Source organism: Clytia hemisphaerica, unplaced genomic scaffold, assembly GCF_902728285.1.
Source record: "Clytia hemisphaerica strain Z4C2 unplaced genomic scaffold, Clytia hemisphaerica genome assembly, whole genome shotgun sequence".
In the NCBI taxonomy this organism is placed as follows: domain Eukaryota; kingdom Metazoa; phylum Cnidaria; class Hydrozoa; order Leptothecata; family Clytiidae; genus Clytia; species Clytia hemisphaerica.
In genome coordinates, this window is record NW_027103316.1 from 457163 (window position 1) to 475245 (window position 18083).

Here is an 18083-nt window from a genome sequence, read left to right on the forward strand (position 1 = left end):
CTTTAAAGTGAAAAGCTTGATAATTCATGTCTAGGAATAAACACTTAGACCATGTACAGACGTTACGCTTTTGCATCGTTCCGGTATGGTTCGGAACGATTCCAAACCGTAAAGTCTGAACATGGTCTTAATCATTTATCGTACAAGAACTCGGATTGAAGTAAAATTGCAACCAAAGCCCGAGTCATACAATGGTCCAAAAGCTGACAGTGTAAGCAAATCAAGAGATAACACCAGAGTAGAAAAAAATACAAATGCGAAAGTTATGAATAAAGTCAATTTTGGGATGGTTAAAGGTTAAAGGAAATAGCGATTGATATCAACAAGATGACGATAAGAAACTCCTCAAACTTGTGGTAAAAAAAAGTTATGAAAAAGATTAAAATGTTAAATCTAAAATGTATAGGACGTAAGATAATAAAAATTGATGACTTCAAAGATTTTGAGTAGTAAAGGATGAAAAAAAATTCAGCATACCTTTCTTGGCTCGTTCTCTGTCTAGCGATTTTGTATAAGCGCCTCTTGCAGCACGTGTCATAGTTTGCGATCGTCCCATTGGTCGCCTTGGTACACTCGCTTCACCTTGCTCCTCTGTTCGGCGACCGTAATTTTGGCTTTGTGTTCTCGGAATATTGCTTTTAGACGGTTTCTCAGTTGTATCTGATATCGGTTCAGCAACCGGGATGTCTTCTACAGATTTTTGAGCAGGTGTTTTCAATTTCGATTTTCGTTCAAGCGTTTTGCTCTTGAAGTAATTCGTTGGTGGTTGTTGAACAGGCGAACCGGCTCCTCCGCGCGGGCTGTCTTTCTCGTCGAACATAGACAACAAATCATTGAGGTCACTAATCTCCTCCCTTGTTAAAGTATCCATCTTGTTTCGATCGTCTTGCTTTGTGTGCGTCTCTTTCTTGGGTAGTTCAACAGGTACTTCCACCACAGAAGGCGGTTTGGAGGAAACTTTTGGTGACGTTTCAACCGCCTTCAACGCCTTCTTGATTTGCGATGGAGAGTTTTTGCTGTTTTTTCGCGAAGATTTCTGTGAACTGAGTGTAAATCTTTTGCTGCCTTTAAAAAATTTGTTTTTGTTGGAACTTTCTTGTTGTGAGGTGATGAAAGAATGAGGCGAATAAGGTGTTCCCCCCTTCTGACCGCCCGTTAGATAACCGTCGTCAGGGGTGGTCGGTGCCGGACTTTTAGGTGATGGTAGAATGATCAAATCAGGAATAACTGAAAAAGAAAGGAAAACAGAGTTTTTGAAATCTTACTTATAAAATAGTATGAATCTCCGAGCGTTAGCAAAGAATTTAAGACAAATTTGACAATTGAACTATATTTGATCACTACAATAAACTACCTGACTTGCCAAACACTTTTGATATCAATCGTTTCATAATCGCTCTAGTGTAGCAACATATCGCTTAATTTTAAGTGGCAGGTGTTCTGCTCACCACGGCGTCTAACGACAAATGAGCTGAAGACAATGCAGTGGAAAACGACCGTCGAGAAACCAGAAAAAAGTGACGTCAATTTCTATTCGACATTTTAAACACCCTGACCACTTCATGTTTTTTTCAAGAATTTGCATACTTCATAAGAATATTCATGATGAGATTGGCGAAAAATAGGAATACGCTAAGAATATTACCATCATGATACTTGGCAACAGAACCTAAGAATACCATTTTTAGTTTAGAGCATTTTACCTGTAAATTGTCAATTATCCCCAAGCAATGCTAAAAAGTTTTAAAAAATGCCAAGTTTTTTCTTGAGTTATGTATTGCTCGCAAGATTTAGACTGGGTTTTGATTCTAACCTAAGAATACCGTAAGAACATTCCAGGATGATTTTCCAAAAAAGGTTAAGAATATCCATGATGAAATGGAAAAACACTATAATTCTTATAGAACACATGTATAAAGCCTGAGTTTATATACACGTTTCTTTATAAGTAAGAACATCAAAAATTTTCGAAGCCTTCAGATGTTCTTTACTTTTCGGGCTTCAAGCCTAAAAATGTTCTTAACATGTTCTTGTTTTCAGCCTTTTTTCAGTGTTTTTGTGCATTTTCCTAAGAAGACAGGTGTTTTAGAGCCCACAAAGCTTTTAAATGTTCTTAACTTGTTCTTAAGATTTTGGCCACCGAAGCCCTACGTTCTTATATAGTTTGTTCGTATAAAAAAAACGTGTAGCTCTCTGACCTTACTTGTTACTGTCTAATATCTAACTGATGCGGAGTTTTTGAGCTATTGGAGAAGACATCGAAAGTTCAATTTCATAATTCATCGAAAGAAATAAAAACTTCTTGAAAAAGATTTGAACTCTGAAAGTTTAATCTTTCTCAAGAGGTTTTTACTTTTCGAAAACACATCACGAAGTTTCATTGCCAAAGTCACGAGAGAAACAAATTAAGTTTTACGGAGAGGTTCTATACAAAAATAAAACACTCAAAAGGGTCGGTCTATTCTGAAAGAATCAACTACAATCTGTGACTAAAGAATTCCCTTCCCCCTAGTATCAATGTTGATGGGTGGAAAAGCTGCCACCATGCTCAGAAAAAGCTCACATCAACACTCATATTAGGGGGGGGGGAAGGGATTTTTCAAGAAATTGCTACATGTTTTTTCACTGATTGTAGACACCATCAAATATCAAGAAAAGTGAGCTAAGGAGAGATCATTTTGTGACATATATGAGAAGTAATTATCATACACTAGCTGAAGCCAGGGGGAGATCGCAAAGAACGTATAAGGTCAACCAAAAAATGCATCACTTTTCCAACTCCTTAGTAGAGGTTTTTTAAATCAATGTTTTTACTGTATGTGATCATTCACTTTGTTAGCGTGCAAACTTTCACAGTTTAGCATTTTGAGATCTGCGACCCCTGGTTTCCTGTGTTCACGCCATCACAGAAGCTTTGATTTAAAACAAAATAAGAAATCGGTAAAAAGACCAGTAGATAGTGGCAAATTCATGACACAAAATTCGCGAATTATCAATTGACAATTGACAATAAACAACAAACAACAAACACAATCACTTTGAAAATGGGAAAAATATTTTTACTGGAGCTTACCAAAAAACTTGGATAAGTTAAATACTAAAGTACAATTCTCGGGCGCTTTACTCTCACAATATCTGGTTTTCGGTAAATGCTCTCCAAAAAGTTAAAAACGATCTCACTCACAAAAAAGCAACCGATTTCCTTCCCGTTATAAAACATCAAACGCCTTAGAAATATTTCTGGAACACTTTCTTACCTTGACCTTTCAGTAAACTAAAACAAACTCATTCAAAGAAAACAAACTGTTTCACAGACATCATACCTTCACCTCAAACAAATTGAAAAAGCTTTTCTTAGATAAGCCGATCAGCCTACTGTTTTATCAATCGTTTGACGATTAAAATGTAGTCTATGCTGACTACAACTTTATTCATTAATGATTCACTACACGTTTTTTTATTAGAACAAACTATATAGAACATAATGCTTCGCTGGCCAAAATTTTAAGAACAGGTTAAGACCATTTTAAGGCTTTGGACTCTAAAACACCCTATTTCTTAGAAAAATGGTAAAAAATATTCAAAAAATGGTTAAAATAAGAACATGTTAAGAACATTTTCAGGCTTAAAACTTAAAAAGTACCATACACGTTTTTTTATAAGAACATCCAAAATTTTTGAAGCCTTCGGATGTTCTTATAAAAAAACGTGTATGGTACGTCATCCATAACAGTGTTCATTGTAAGAATAACCTCACCTAGATACCTAATTACAATTTTAATTCTATGATAACCTCAGGGTATGTTCCAGATCAGATTTTTAGGCAAAAAAAATTATAAGGTTCATTTGATTGCAAACTTCGAGCTAATATTTCCCAAATCTTGAGGAAGTTTAAACCTAACAAAAGACCTTTTGAAATATATGTTCTTATAACTGATAAAAGGAACTTGTGAACTATCAAAATCGAAATCGAGATTCTTAATCAGATTTCAGCATCTGGTGATAGCATCTCTTTTCTATGAAAATGATCTCATTTGATTCATTTCACCATGATCGATTAAAATCATTCATTAAGGAAGGTATACGTTTTTTATAAGAACAAACTATATAAGAACACGAGGCTTCGACTGCCAAAATATTAAGAACAACTTAAGAACATTTTAGGGCTTTGCGGACCCTAAAACATCTATTTTCTTAAGAAAAAGGACAAAGATACTCATAAAATTGTGAAAATAAGAACATATTAAGAGCCTTTTTAGGCTTAAAACTGAAAAAGTTAAGAACATCCAAAGGCTTCAAAAATTTCGCATGTTTTTATAGAAAAACGTGTTTAAAGGCACCAGCACTCGTAAAAATGTATAAGAACACTGGTACGTAATATATCTAAAAGTACGATTTTTTTTGTTTACGAGGAAGTGACTTTGAAACTTTGGAAAGGTGGCAGGGCAACGAGTTAAAATACCTTTTGCTTTGGTGCAAATAGAAGTCTTATGGATCAAGAATTGACTGGAAAGTTAATTTAGTTGTCCACTGATTTGAAGCAATTGGTTGTTCTTATAAAAAAAGAGAAACTGTCAAAATCAATTATGGAAGCTTCAGAAAGCGTTGGCAGACTCTAACAGTGAAAAAAATAATGAAAGTGTCAAGTTGTGCTAAGTGCTTCTTAGTGTGATATTTTTACTACCACTTGCTGTCATCACCAAAATAAAAATCCCATTTAACTGAAAAATTGTTTTGGTCCATTTTGGGACAAATTTGTGCAATAAAAATCGTTCTTTTTTATTTGCTGCAAATGCACCTGTCAATTCTAAACTTGGACTAAACGCTTTTTTATAAGAGCATCTAAAATTCTTCGGTTCTTAACTTTCTAAGTTTAAACCCTGAAAATGTTCTTAACCTGTTCTTAATTTTACCATTAATTGGGTTTTTGCGAGTCTGAAAAGCCTTAGTTTGTTCTCAGTTTTGTATGCAATATCTGATCTTCCACATTGAAAATACAGCAATGGTCAGCTTTCAAAAAAAAAAACTGATTCAGCAATTAACATTCACTTTTCTACTAAAAAACATAATTTCTTCTAATTTTAGAAACATAGAAGGCCCAAAAAAGAATAAAAAAAAGACTTACTTTTTTCTTTAGCAGGATTGAGTTTGACTGATCGAGGCAAGGTGTTATTATTGTTATTACTGTCCAATTGGCGCCTCGTTATTTTGTCCGAAGTTGTTTTTGAAATGTTGGGCACACTTCCTCCACCGCCTTTGCTTCGAAGTTCAGTCGACGATGATTTTTTCATTTCCATAAATTCTTGATACTAAAAATACAAAAAGATGAATTGCCCATTTAGAGAAAATGTTTTATAAATAGTCTGTCACTAAGGGACCAACAACAACTATAAGCTGTTTTTTATGAATTGATTGTCCTTATGAACTTTTTAAATTTATTTATTCATTGAAACAGCGAAAGAAACTTTTTTGCTCCAAACTATCAGTAAAGAGAATCCATGAATAAAATATCAGCACATAAAATATTCACCTAAATTTTATATATCAATCAATTTCGATTTTTTCTTAATATAGCTCGCTGAAGAAGCCTTTTGTTTAGTTATGCATAATAAAAGAAGAACAGCTTCTCGTCTACATAAACAAAAAGTTTCATCTTTCCCAGATGGCCAGCAAACGAAAACGAAATATTTTTTTGTAAGAATTCTACGTTTTTTTATAAGGACAAACTATATAAGAACATTCTAAGGCTTGGCGGACTCTAAAACACCCAGTTTCTTAGAAATTACTCACAAAATGGTTAAAATAAGAACATCTCAAGATCGTTTTAGGCTTGAATCTCAAAAGGTTAAAAACATCCAAAGCGAAGACTTCAAAAATTTTAGATGTTCTTATAAAAAACGTGTAAGACTCAAACAATTTTGTATACACGTTTTTTTCTTTTATTAGAACCCAGGTTATAAGAACATTGAGGCTGAAATTCGTCGAAAAATTAAGAACATCGTAAGAACATGCCCAGCCTCAGTTTTGAAAAAAATGACAAGAAACTACAATTTTCCCCTTTAAAGCAGTTTTAAACAAACTTAGGAATGGATTTTCTAAATCGAGAGTCAAATATTGTCCAAATTTTACCGCTCTTTATTTTGCATGATATTGTCGATTTAGAGTAGTCTGAAAATTTAAGAACGCATCTAAGAACATTTCAGGCTGAAAATTGCTAAAAAAATAAGTACATCCAGGCTCAGCCAAATTTTAGGTGTTCTAATAAAAAAAAACGTGTATGACTCAAGTATGGTCGATGTCAAACAAGTGAAGAACAAGAACTTTCAATCTTGCTTCAAGACACCCCTGTATCGCACACCTGACAGACACCCCTTCATTGCATAACTGTTGCAGATAGCTGTTCCAGTAAAGGAAAAAGGCTTTAATATCGTTAATAGCTGGCAATGATAAGTTTTTCAGTTATCTTACGGAAAAGTGAGAAATATATGATAACAGACGTTATCAAAACCAAATTTTAATTCATCCATAATTCATTTAGACAACTTGAGAAATTCCTTTTAAAAAAAGACCCTTTTCGCCCTAAATATATTGATGGACCGAAATATTTTTCCCTCTCTATCGAAGGGCTTAAAAACTGAAATGTAATTGAATGTGAAATCGTGAAAGATTCCATGGAACTCATTTTCTAAACCACGGCATGTGCCGCTAAAAAAAAAGGGCTTTCAAAATCGGGCCGTTACAGTGCAGCCCTTGAGCAGTGAAAAGGAACCCTTCCAGTGCATTTGATCGAACTTTTAGCTAGAATAAGACCCTTGTAGTGCACTCTATCAAAAGTACACCCTTACAGTGCATCTCCAGTGCATTTTGTGGGTCTCGAAAAACGTTAATGCCGTGGGTCGGACCATTTGAGCGCCCCTCCCCAGGTTGGATATCCCCACCCTTACTTAAAAAAGTACAAAGTGTATAATCCCCTTGGAAGCTAGAAAGCCCAAACAACCAAATTTTAACCTAACAACATATCAATCAAATATTCAGATATAAAAAAACACATCAGTTTCACACAACAAGTTTCTCAGTAGCCACTATCCAGAAACAAACTTGTAAACACCTCAAGCAATTTCGTTTGATGGTTGTGAAGGAACGGAAATTCGTTCCAATCATTTCCAATGGCTTTTCATTCAAAAAGTGTTTTCATTAATGACATGTAATTACACAAACAAATTAACTCCATTCAAATATAGCAACCTTCTTTTGTTGAGGTAATTAAAACCAATTTTCGGACAAATTTGATGACCTTTCGGAAAGCTCCCAGAGGATTAGAAGATCTTGATAACTGGACAACTATTGTAACCACTTTTGTACAAATTAGATAATCTGACATCTTCATGCATATGAACAGAAAAACAAACTTTATGCCTCAACCAAAGATTTATAAAGCCAGAAGGGCTAGATAGTGTACTTTGGCTGAAAAGCGTGTTCTGGTTCAGTAGGAAATCCTACCGATGTCACGTGATATTACAATAGAATTTCAGCGCTTGGTCAGAAGCTTCGCGGATTTTCAAAAACAATAAAAACGATATTTTTTGCAATATTCATTTTTTTTGCTTGGAAAAGCTTAAAGCACTCAATCTAGCCCTTGCTGGCTTTACAGAAATCTGTGGCTTCAACTTTTGGAACGTCAAAAACACAGTACATGTGTAAATCACATCACAAAACAAGTTTCAACAACGAACTGAACATGAAAACCAACCAAAAAAAGAAAGGTACTTCAAAAAACTTTTGTTTTCATGACATTTTTGAAGGGGAGACATGTAGGAAACAAACACAAGCCGTCGAATGGCAGATAGTCTCTCTTCTCTATGTAGCGGCTGACAAAGTTTACAAGAGAAGACACTTTCAACTTTTTTTTCACATCAATGTTGCAAAACATCAAAACATTTCCGATATAGACAGTTACATATCAAAACAAATTAAACGTTTACGGTAGACTTCCAGAAGGAAGAATGCATATTTCATTTAATAAACGAAATCAAACTTTTCTTTAATATATTTCTAGTTTTGCTGATGAAAAAGTGAGTTTTAATGTACACGTTTTTTTTTTATAAGGAACCTTAACTTTGCTCTGAGCCTTATTTTTTACAGAGAATTTCAGCCTCAAATTCCTTATCGACTTCCTTATTTACGTAGCTGCTAAGTTTGGATAACCATCTCTTACTGTTTTTTGAAACTTGTTTTTTTATTCTCAGCCTGAGCAGTTCCTTAACAATTCCTTATTTTTTTGACCATTTTCAGCCTCGAGTTCCTTATATAAAAAAAACGTGCAGTCAAAAACAAACTTAAGATCGCCTTCACCATAAGCAAAAAAAGCCACCTGACATCACGAAGAAATGTCCAACCTCTCTTAGAATCACGACCAAAAAAGACAGGGTCATGACAAGCAAATCAATCCAACAACAAACTCACTAATAAATCTCTATTCATCCCAACCTTTTGGATAAAACAAGGTGTCAACCAACATGTAAGGCTTCACAACTTCACTTCAATCGCAATTCTAAATAAATAAACAGATCTAGCAGCTTCCTTTCCAATTTCAAAAATCCCTCGACATGATCAACATAATGTGTTTTAACAGTGTCGCTCAGAAGTTTGTTATGATGGTTTTCATCGTATGTGCTAATATTGCCTTTTCACTTCTTACTACGTTGTTTATCTAAGCTATGGTCTAATGAAAGTGTATATAGAATCAAAAGCAAAAGTTATAAAAAGAAGATAAATAAACGAAGGATTGAAGCGAGGGATTAGTACACTACTTAAAGAGGTGAAAGTTTAACCTAACGGTCGGTGAAAACCGTTAAAAACTTCCGATTTTTACTATCCCGAAGAAATTTCCGTAAAAAAGCCACAAAACAGGAGGTTTTTTGAAATTCAGTGGATATAGATTAAGTATTATTGAGTTCTAAGTTGCTTTGTCATAACGGTCGATGATTAGGAGGCTTTGAAAATTCTTTTATGTATTTGTGTCATAACTTGGTCAATTCTTGAAAAAAAAAGTGGCAGATTCACACATCAAAATTGAGAGATTTTCAATGACATGTATTTTCACATACAAAAAACAATAGAAACAAACAACTCAGTTCAAATCGAAGAATTACGAATTGATGATCAAACTCTTCTCACAGCTCCACAGAACTTTGAACCAAATTGTATCATAAATTTCTTGCTACTGTTCAAATTCATTTAAGCCATTGCAAAGGGCGAATCAAAATGACCCCATCATCATTGATATCATAAAAGAATCGAACCATTACACTTAACACTAAACGACCAAGTATCTTTAACTTAATTCAACACAGAACTTGTTCTCTTTCCTTAATTAAGGGGAGATATGCTTTTCATTATACATTTAACGTCAATTGCTACCACAAATTGCTGATTGCGTGAAAGAAAAAAGATGCAAAACGACATCAAATTAGAATTTGTGCATTCCATTTAATTTTGAGTGCAAAGATGATGAATCGAACTATAAATTCAAACTATGTGCTCACGTAATCCGCCAAGTCTGGTCGTATGGTATGCAAGAAAACACCCCTGTCTCACAGCCCCGGTGGAACTTTTCTCCAGTAAAGATAAAAATTCCTATTGAAATCCCAATGGGGATTCTATTCTATCGTTACAACTACAAGGTTAAAAAATCCAGTGGGGATGGCTGGGGTTCCAGCGGGTCTGTGACACAGGGGTGTAAGAAAGAACTTAACACTAAATTCAAAACTGATAATCAAATTATAATAACGAGGTCAAAATCCAAATATACAAAGAATAATCTAAAATGAAGAACTCCACTCTTTCTACCATGATAACAAACCAAAAGGTAGTTTCGTCTCTATAACATAAGCTAATTCAAAATCATCTACTCTCGACATACAAATCATCTTGTTTTGTACGAATGAAAGTGACGATTTATTCAGCAATTTAGTCATTCCAACAAAAATATTTCGAATATTTCTGATGTCGTCATGGAAGCCTTTGACTCATAACTGAATAAATAAATCATGCCACAAGATTTCATTGATACTTTTAATAGACTACTACTTGGCTCCTTTCTAATATCAAAATGGTGTCATAAAAGATTTGGTGAAACCCCGTAATTTGTTGAATCTCCATGACTATAAGGATGTACGTGAGCTGTGGAAAGTTCATCCTTCCAATAACTCAAAATATTAGAAAAGCCATATTTAGGTGTTAAATAAAGGCCATTTCTCTAGCAATTTTTTATGCATGGGCACCTTTCCAAGAATACTATATAATATCCTAAAATAATATCTATCCGTCTTTCTAATCTTTAAAAAGTTGAGATAAGGCTATAGAAAAGAACCGAAAAAGTCATCTTTCAGTAACTTTCAACGTCTTTCCTGGTCTTTCCAGAGTCTTAAAATGTCCATGACTTAGCGTCTTTATGGATCATTAGCTATGAGTAACGTTCAACCCGATTCGAAAGTGGATTCTGTTAGCACCATGACTCATATCAATAACATCAGGGTGAACCAGTGGAAGAAAACCATTGTACTAAAATCTCTAACCAACCCAACTAAACAAGCCACAAAATCATCAAAGAAGACAGAACACCATAAGACAAATCAGATATTACAAAAATAACAGAGAACTTGCATTAGTGGGAAACAAACTGAAATCAATTAACAAGATATAGTCAAGCTGTTCCTTCTTTTGCTAAACCACACAGCACAAAATACAAAAAGACAAAATACCATTGGTAACATTCTAAAGACTGAGTGCTTGATTTTCACACAAGTCACCACATGAAATGGTCATCCAATTAAATCGAATGTGCCTGACCATTGAAAGTTATATAAAAAAGTATTAAAATATAACAATTCTCCCACCATCCCAGCTGCAGTGAAAACGGTATTCTTAATCATGAACAGAATTTCTGTTTTTACGTGAAAGTTTTTTTTTCCTTTTGATGGTTTTGTTATCATTTGGTGGTTTTCTCAAACCCGTCATCTTTTCATAGATGCAACAAGTGATCAAGTGATCTCTGAGTGGCTTAACGTCATCAAAGACGTGCAACTGTATTCAAGACAACTGAAAATAGAAGCACGCACTTCAATTTCTCTCTTTAAAAACTTTAAAATAAACAAAAAGGCTCAAAAAAGGCTCAATCTCATAATAACAATGCAAACATTATGACCTGATTCAACGATGGAAAATAGGCAATGGTAAAGCAATAGTAGTCAAGCAACCAGACTACAAGTCAGATATGTAGACTCTGTGCAAGAAAAAAAAAACCAAATTTTTATCCCATCCTCCAGATATTTCCAATCCAAAATGTTGTAGAGGACTTCAACTTTTAACGCTACATTGCGCAAAGTATCATAAGCCTTGTCGAAGATCTTTTATCACTAAACCTCCGACAAAGACATCAAATAAACTTTCTTCAAAAAGAAAATCTTTCCCTTACCTGATTGCAAAGCAAATTTCTTCATTTTACGAATCGATTCTTCAAAAATTCAAAACGAACAAGAAAAGAGTTTCTTATTTTCTTGTTTGGTCTAACAGACCAGTGTCAAAGAAGGGTTTTTTATTATCACGTCTTTTTCTAGGTTTCTTGCACTTGCTAAGAAAAAACGATTTTCAAAACCAATTCATCAGTTATAATAGTTATGTTATACGAAAATGCTTTTTTTGTGACAAGTGTTTTTCTACCAATGATATCATCATCTAACGATCTACGCCTCATTTCCCAAATGTACACAAAAATCATCATTATGGCTTATTTTTTGTCAACAATATTAAGTTACCATAGCAACTAAGCATCATGATTTTTTTCATGATTGCCATTAATCTTCGTGAAGTCACTAAGCCGCCATTTTGACAAAGAAAAAAACACGAATGAAAAATTCATGGCATGCAGTTACTCTACACTATTTACTTTTTTTTCATCGCAAAATGAAATTCGAGCAAGTGATAAATCAAAAGAAACATCAGAAATAGTTTGTATTATAAATCATACGACAGAAAGTTTGGAGTATTACAAGTCAAACACTGACGGAAGAAAAGAGAAAAGAAGCGACCAAAGCCAGGTATCATTAGTCTAGCAAGCTAGACGACTAATTCAGACATGGTAGAAATACAGCAAAAAGTAATGGAGGGAACAAATGTTATACAAACTAAATCCCGGAACAATAATCGTATTATCATATAGCGACTATCTGTACATTATGAACGATTCCAGTCTAGGTCTCTGACACTCTGACAAATAAAACGATACTCAAAAAAGCTGAAATCTTCCAAACTAGCCTACACACATACATAACCAATCTACAAGATATTTCTTTTGTCGTTGGCACACGTACAAATCTACAGAAAATTAATTTCTACTACGAATAGAAAACTCCCGTTCGTTCACGAGAGATGGAGAAAACTTAATCTCATTAAGTCTCTTTGCTCGTCTCTATAAAGCGATTAAAGAGTTTTGAAAACGCTACTAATCCCAACTTTTCATCTGATAGCCCAAACCCTTCGTTCAATTAATTACTTTCACTCCTCGCTACACGTACTGTTCGAAAATCCGCTTAAGCGACAGGAGAACTGACGGTCTCATGTAGACATATCACAAAACCTGACGACGACAAATTGGTATCCCCTCCATAGCCTTCATAAAAGAATCTCAGCATCCACACTAGGCTCACTTCTCTATCAAGCTGCGTCTAGGCTAAGAAACATGCAAAGATCACCAAATCAGTCACCGGAGAACGCTTTGTTTAGGGATGTGAAAATGTATATTTCAGTTGGACAGTAATTTGAAATGTGACCAACACTGAGTTTAGATGGATACAAAGCCTTGCAAAACAAAATCTATTCCACAATAAAGTCTGCACAATTCGCACAATTGACAGCTCCAAGCTTTTAGGCCTTAGAGTAGAAGTCTCACGCTCGAAACGAAAGATATGACGTAGTCTACAGTAGCATCACTCACTATACTCTATCGATTAACGAAATCCCAAAGCATCCATGTTTCCAATATCATTTAAAGCATAAGAATAAAAAGACAAAGTTTTTCTCCCATCAACAACAAAAGTGAGCAGAGTAATGAAAGGTTATATATAAAAGGAATATAATAACTGTCCAATCAGCAATGTTCAACCTTCTTCTACTCCTTTCACATTCAAAGAATCTTCCATGTGAAAAACCTCCTTGGCTTGCTACATCCAAAACAAAACTGAATCAGTCAAACTAAAATAGCATCAGTAAGGCGAGACAATTCTTAATCAAACGAATTTTCAAATCTTTCGGCAATTTGATTCGAAGCTTGTTAGCATACCATCACTAACCATTCTATTTCATTTCGTTTCATTAGGAACCTTTTTTCAAGAAACAAGATCATAAAAACAAAACAAGAGTCGTACAAGCTCCTCACGTGCCAAGCACATACACTTTCTAAAGATCTTGCACTTAAGACGAATTGAGATGGTCGTCTTTCAGACTTTTCCAGGAGCTCATCAAAGAAAGTGTGCGTAAACGGGCTTTTTCACTTGCGTGAATGCGTGAATTGGAAAGCTTTGCATTAACAAAATTTGCGTGAATTGCGAAAAAAAACATGGCGTGAATGATTCAATTCATGATTGCATGAATTGAAAGTCCACTGGGGGGGGGGGGGCTCGTTAACGTAAATTTTTTCCTCTCGACGTTCATCTAACGTCGTTGCCTGAACATTGAATCAACATTGTGAGCAAGCTGTGTGTCCGATGATAAAGGGAGGCTTCCTACCTTAGGTGGTGCATCTTTGTGAGTGTTGAAGTAAGGTTTGGATTTATTTTCCACCAGACAAAGATGTTGTTGGACATTTTCTTGGAAAGTCACTTTCTTTCTCTTGGTTCGTGACGAAGCATCACTATCGTACAGGATAGAGGTAGAAGGAGTCGACGGTGAAAGCGTGTTGTTGTGAGAAAGCCTCGAAAGGCTTGATGATATCTGAAAGAGGAAAAGAAGTCAAATTTAGATAAATTAAGGTAAACGCTTGAAGTCTAATTTTGCAAGGCGTCTAATAGTTAAGTAAATTCTCCACTAGATTGGGCAGAAAAAAAAGAAGAAAACAATAACGGGAAAGAAAAGTGACGGGATAATGGAGTCACGTCCCCTGCAAACGGGTCTATATTAAATTTTTGTTCTTATATATTGGACAATGAAAAGGATCTGAGGCCGTCTATGACCGTAAATTTTTGTTCGATATACTTTATATGACCAGAAGTTCCTCTTCTAAAAAAGATAATAGAAAAAACTCAGGAGATATTGCAAGCAACTTGGTTGATAAAGTGGATAGTGAAAAGTATTGCCTCTTACCGTTTGCTTCATGCAGAGGTTTGTATCTACTATATTCTTGAAGTATCTGAACTTGAAATTGGGTGGAATGAATTTCTCTGCATATTTCGAATGGTTCTTCAATACCAAAGCCAACCAAGATATAGTAGATACAACCTGCAAAACCAAATCAAGTAATATTCATAGAAAAGGCAGTCATTAGTATTCACTCTCAGGCCCGGCGGAAACGGGGAGACTGGGGAGACTTCAGCCTCTCCGCTTTGGAGCAAATGAGAATTCTTTCTCAAATTCCTCGCGAATTTTATCTCATTTTGAGGCTTCAGCCTCCCCAGCTTCATCCGGAGTATACTTCACTCTTAACATATTGCGTTCAATAAGTCCATATAACGTTTTAAGTCCTTTAAATCCTATCTGCTTTAATTTTAGACGAAGCTCCTTCGCTGGTTAAAACACTACAGATACTAAGAAAATAGATGTTATATTCTAGTGCAACCGTAAGAAAATAGAAACATCGGATTATAGTCTAAATGAATCCGACAGACGTCAGTTTTTTCTAAAAATTAGTTAAAAATCAATCTGTTCATGACTTGCTAAGCCAAGAAAACACAAGACAGTGAATCATCAGTCTACCTAATTAACTTTCATACTTTGATTTCAAATAGAGGTATCAGTTAGGAAGTCAGAACATGACTTTTTCGTCAATCTTCAATTACCGAGAGGACTCCTTTCACCAATATCAAACGAATTACGTGATAGATGAAAGACCTCCTCTTTATTCTTTGAAATGAAACTTTGATTAAAAAAGGATTTGTCATAATTTCAAATAAACTTTTGATAGTGACTTTACCTTCTTCGCTCTATACACCCATTCCACTTGCTTCGCTCTAAAAGAAAAGAAAAATCAGTTACCCCTAGAAAAAATAGCTGGATAGTTTCGTTCTGTGTGGAAAATGTGGAAATGAGGATCGTTTGGATGATTTCAAGAGAAGAAGTCTTCATTCGTTGTTTTGATATGTCCGTACACGTTTTATTTAAGAACATACTATATAAAAATATAAGGCTTCGATGGCCAAAATATTAAGAACAAGTTAAGAACATTTTAAGGCTTTGGGGACTCTAAAACACCCGATTTCTTAAGAAAATGGACAAATAAAAATACCCCCAAAATGGTGAAAAAAAGAATATGTTAGGAACATTCTTAGGCTTAAAGTTCAATAGTTAAGAACATCCGAAGGCTTTTAAAATTTTGAATGTTCTTATAAAAAACGTGAATAACGGGATGTCGATGGTCCATAAATCCAATGCTGTGAATGAGACTCGTCTCACAGACTACAATATCGATGGAATGCATGAATAATTGAAGTTGCAAAAAGAAAATTATTTCAGAAATCACGTCACATATGGAAGACCTTTTCATCCGAATATTTAAATCTTGACACGATGAAAAGAAAAGAACATTGGAAATTTCAGGCAAATTCTTGAAGAAAATGCGGACAGAGGGCGCTATCAAAGCTTATTTGGTTCGAATTCTAAAAGTGCCTGGTTTGGGTAATGACATGGAAATAATGTCTCAAAAGGTTTTTCGGTTGTAATGAAAATTAAGTTAATCGAAGGTTTCTTATCCAAATATTTTTATAAAATAAAACTTTACTTTCTCATTTTCATATAAAAACAAAATTAGCACAATTAGTAGATCTACCGAGCGTTACACACAATTAGCCTGAATAACTGGCAGTCTTTGAAACAGTGATTATTTTGAATTGCTTGAAGCGAAGATTGCAATCAAGTAAAGTAATCTATTCAATTTTATCAGTGTAACGAGAACATTTATGACTACTTAAAGAATAAAAGGAGCGCTAATGAGGGGGTCAATGAGAGACTGTTGTGGTAAACAGGATGTGCTGGCTAATCCTCATCGCCGTTTTCCTGTATGTAATAATGTTTGTCCAAACAAAGTCAGCTCTCACTTTGAAGACGAAAAACAATAGGCCATTTCTCAGTCGAAATGAATCATAGGTAAACAGGACTGGTTGCGCTCTAGTAACGACTTCCGGTTGGCTGGACTTAATTTTCAAAATTTTGGACCAATAGTAAATCGTCATCAGCGCGCAGTGGGCCTGATTACCCATTACGCTTTTCGACTGTGAAATGGCCTATTGAAGGATGGGAGCCCCAACCAGTAAAGTATGTAGAACCAATCAACGTCCCTTTTTGAGGAATACCTTACAAGACAAGTACCTTGTTTTTCGGTGGCTGCGTGTGATGAAATTCCAATCTTTCAACTCAAAAAGTTGATCATCGTGTAAACCAAGTTTCTTACAAGTCTTCAAAAAACGATAAATATTTCTCGCCTAGAAGAAAAAGTGAAAAAACAATATATATCCAGGCATCACTTCATCATGTATGAAAGCTTGATGTCAAGAACTTTAGATAACACTGAAAAGCCAGAGCGAGAACTTACTTTAAGAGAAGTAGGAATCGTAAACACGGATTATTACCACATCCACTTGAGATTAAATCTACCCTTTGCTTATCGAAATCCTTTGAATATAAGAATACCTGAGAAACACGCGACAATATAAACTCACTGAAACTACTATCAAACAGTTTTAACCACTTATCAGAACGAGTAAATAAAAGTTTGCATGCAATCTACATAGGTGTAATCCAAAGGTGTTGCGTATCTTGGTACACAGGGGCTTACGGGCATGAGATACTTTTGGAACTTTAAACAACCATGCTAAACTTCACCCACAGATTTTGTCATCAAACGATAGCCTTTTCAGCGGATCAAATCAAAATGTCTGCAAATCAGTTTAGAAGGCAAAGCTTCTGCTAAAAATTCCGTCCAAGAAAAAAGAGAATCTATCAATGAAATCTATCAATGAAATCCATGAAATCATTTCACAGGATCTTCATACGAAGAAGAAACAAGACATGGCTGCTCTTCACGCAACAAACACCAAAGCAATATTCTGAATGTAATGTATAATCGAACATCATTCCACATAAAAAAAGGAAAGATGAAATGTCGTTGAACTTTCCATTGTATAACAGGCTTTCCTTCTCTAATTCTCTGATTGCTTCTCTGATTGCTAACTCCCTTACATTTGAAATGTGTTGAACAAGTGATTAAGATCAGCCTCTTTTCAAATGCTATTCCTGGTAACCATAGTTCGTTCAATGCATTTCTTGAGCAGTTAAGATAACTGAAGATGACTGAATGTCTGGGTAATAGAACTTTTTCGATTCCTGTTAATAGAAACATTAAGCAAAGTCCAATATTGTTTGAATAAAACTGTTATTCTAGACACAGAAGGTAGTGGTTTTTCATCTTCTTATGCCTCGAGAGAAGAAACAATTCAAAACACCAAGCTCCGATAACAGCCTTTCCTCTTCTTTTTAACATACAGCTTTCGTCATCAAACATTCTTCTCCATTATGCTCTCATTTGTAGAAATACCTTCCTATCGAGGTATAGTCCATTACCGGCGAATCCAACGGCTAGTGTGACAATTTTAAAGATATTTCTAAGTGAAGTTTATACCAGAAAAAACCTTTTCATTATTGGGGTCATGCGAAATCTACATTCGTCAACTTTTACACTCTCATACACAAATAGTACTCATATAACTTTTCACTATTCCCAAAAGTTAGAAAATCAAAACATGTCAAACAGTTAGGTGTAAAGCCAGTCACTTAACAACAACAACCTAAGCCAGACCACGCGAAAACTTCTTGAAAGA

General features: G+C 34.9%; 1 protein-coding gene across 3 annotated transcripts in view; it reads right to left on the reverse strand.

The window, feature by feature from the left end:
- The window catches only part of LOC136814185 (uncharacterized protein DDB_G0284459-like), a 66247-nt gene that overhangs the window by 5248 nt on the left and 42916 nt on the right, over nt 1–18083 (reverse strand). For all 3 annotated transcript variants that reach the window (XM_067070695.1, XM_067070703.1, XM_067070712.1), the window contains 6 exons: nt 16576–16688; nt 15185–15221; nt 14359–14493; nt 13786–13989; nt 5126–5309; nt 478–1227 (listed from right to left, as the gene is read on the reverse strand). In XM_067070695.1, coding sequence (XP_066926796.1) covers nt 478–1227; nt 5126–5309; nt 13786–13989; nt 14359–14493; nt 15185–15221; nt 16576–16688 — 1423 coding nt within the window. The remainder of the gene's footprint in view (nt 1–477; nt 1228–5125; nt 5310–13785; nt 13990–14358; nt 14494–15184; nt 15222–16575; nt 16689–18083) is intronic.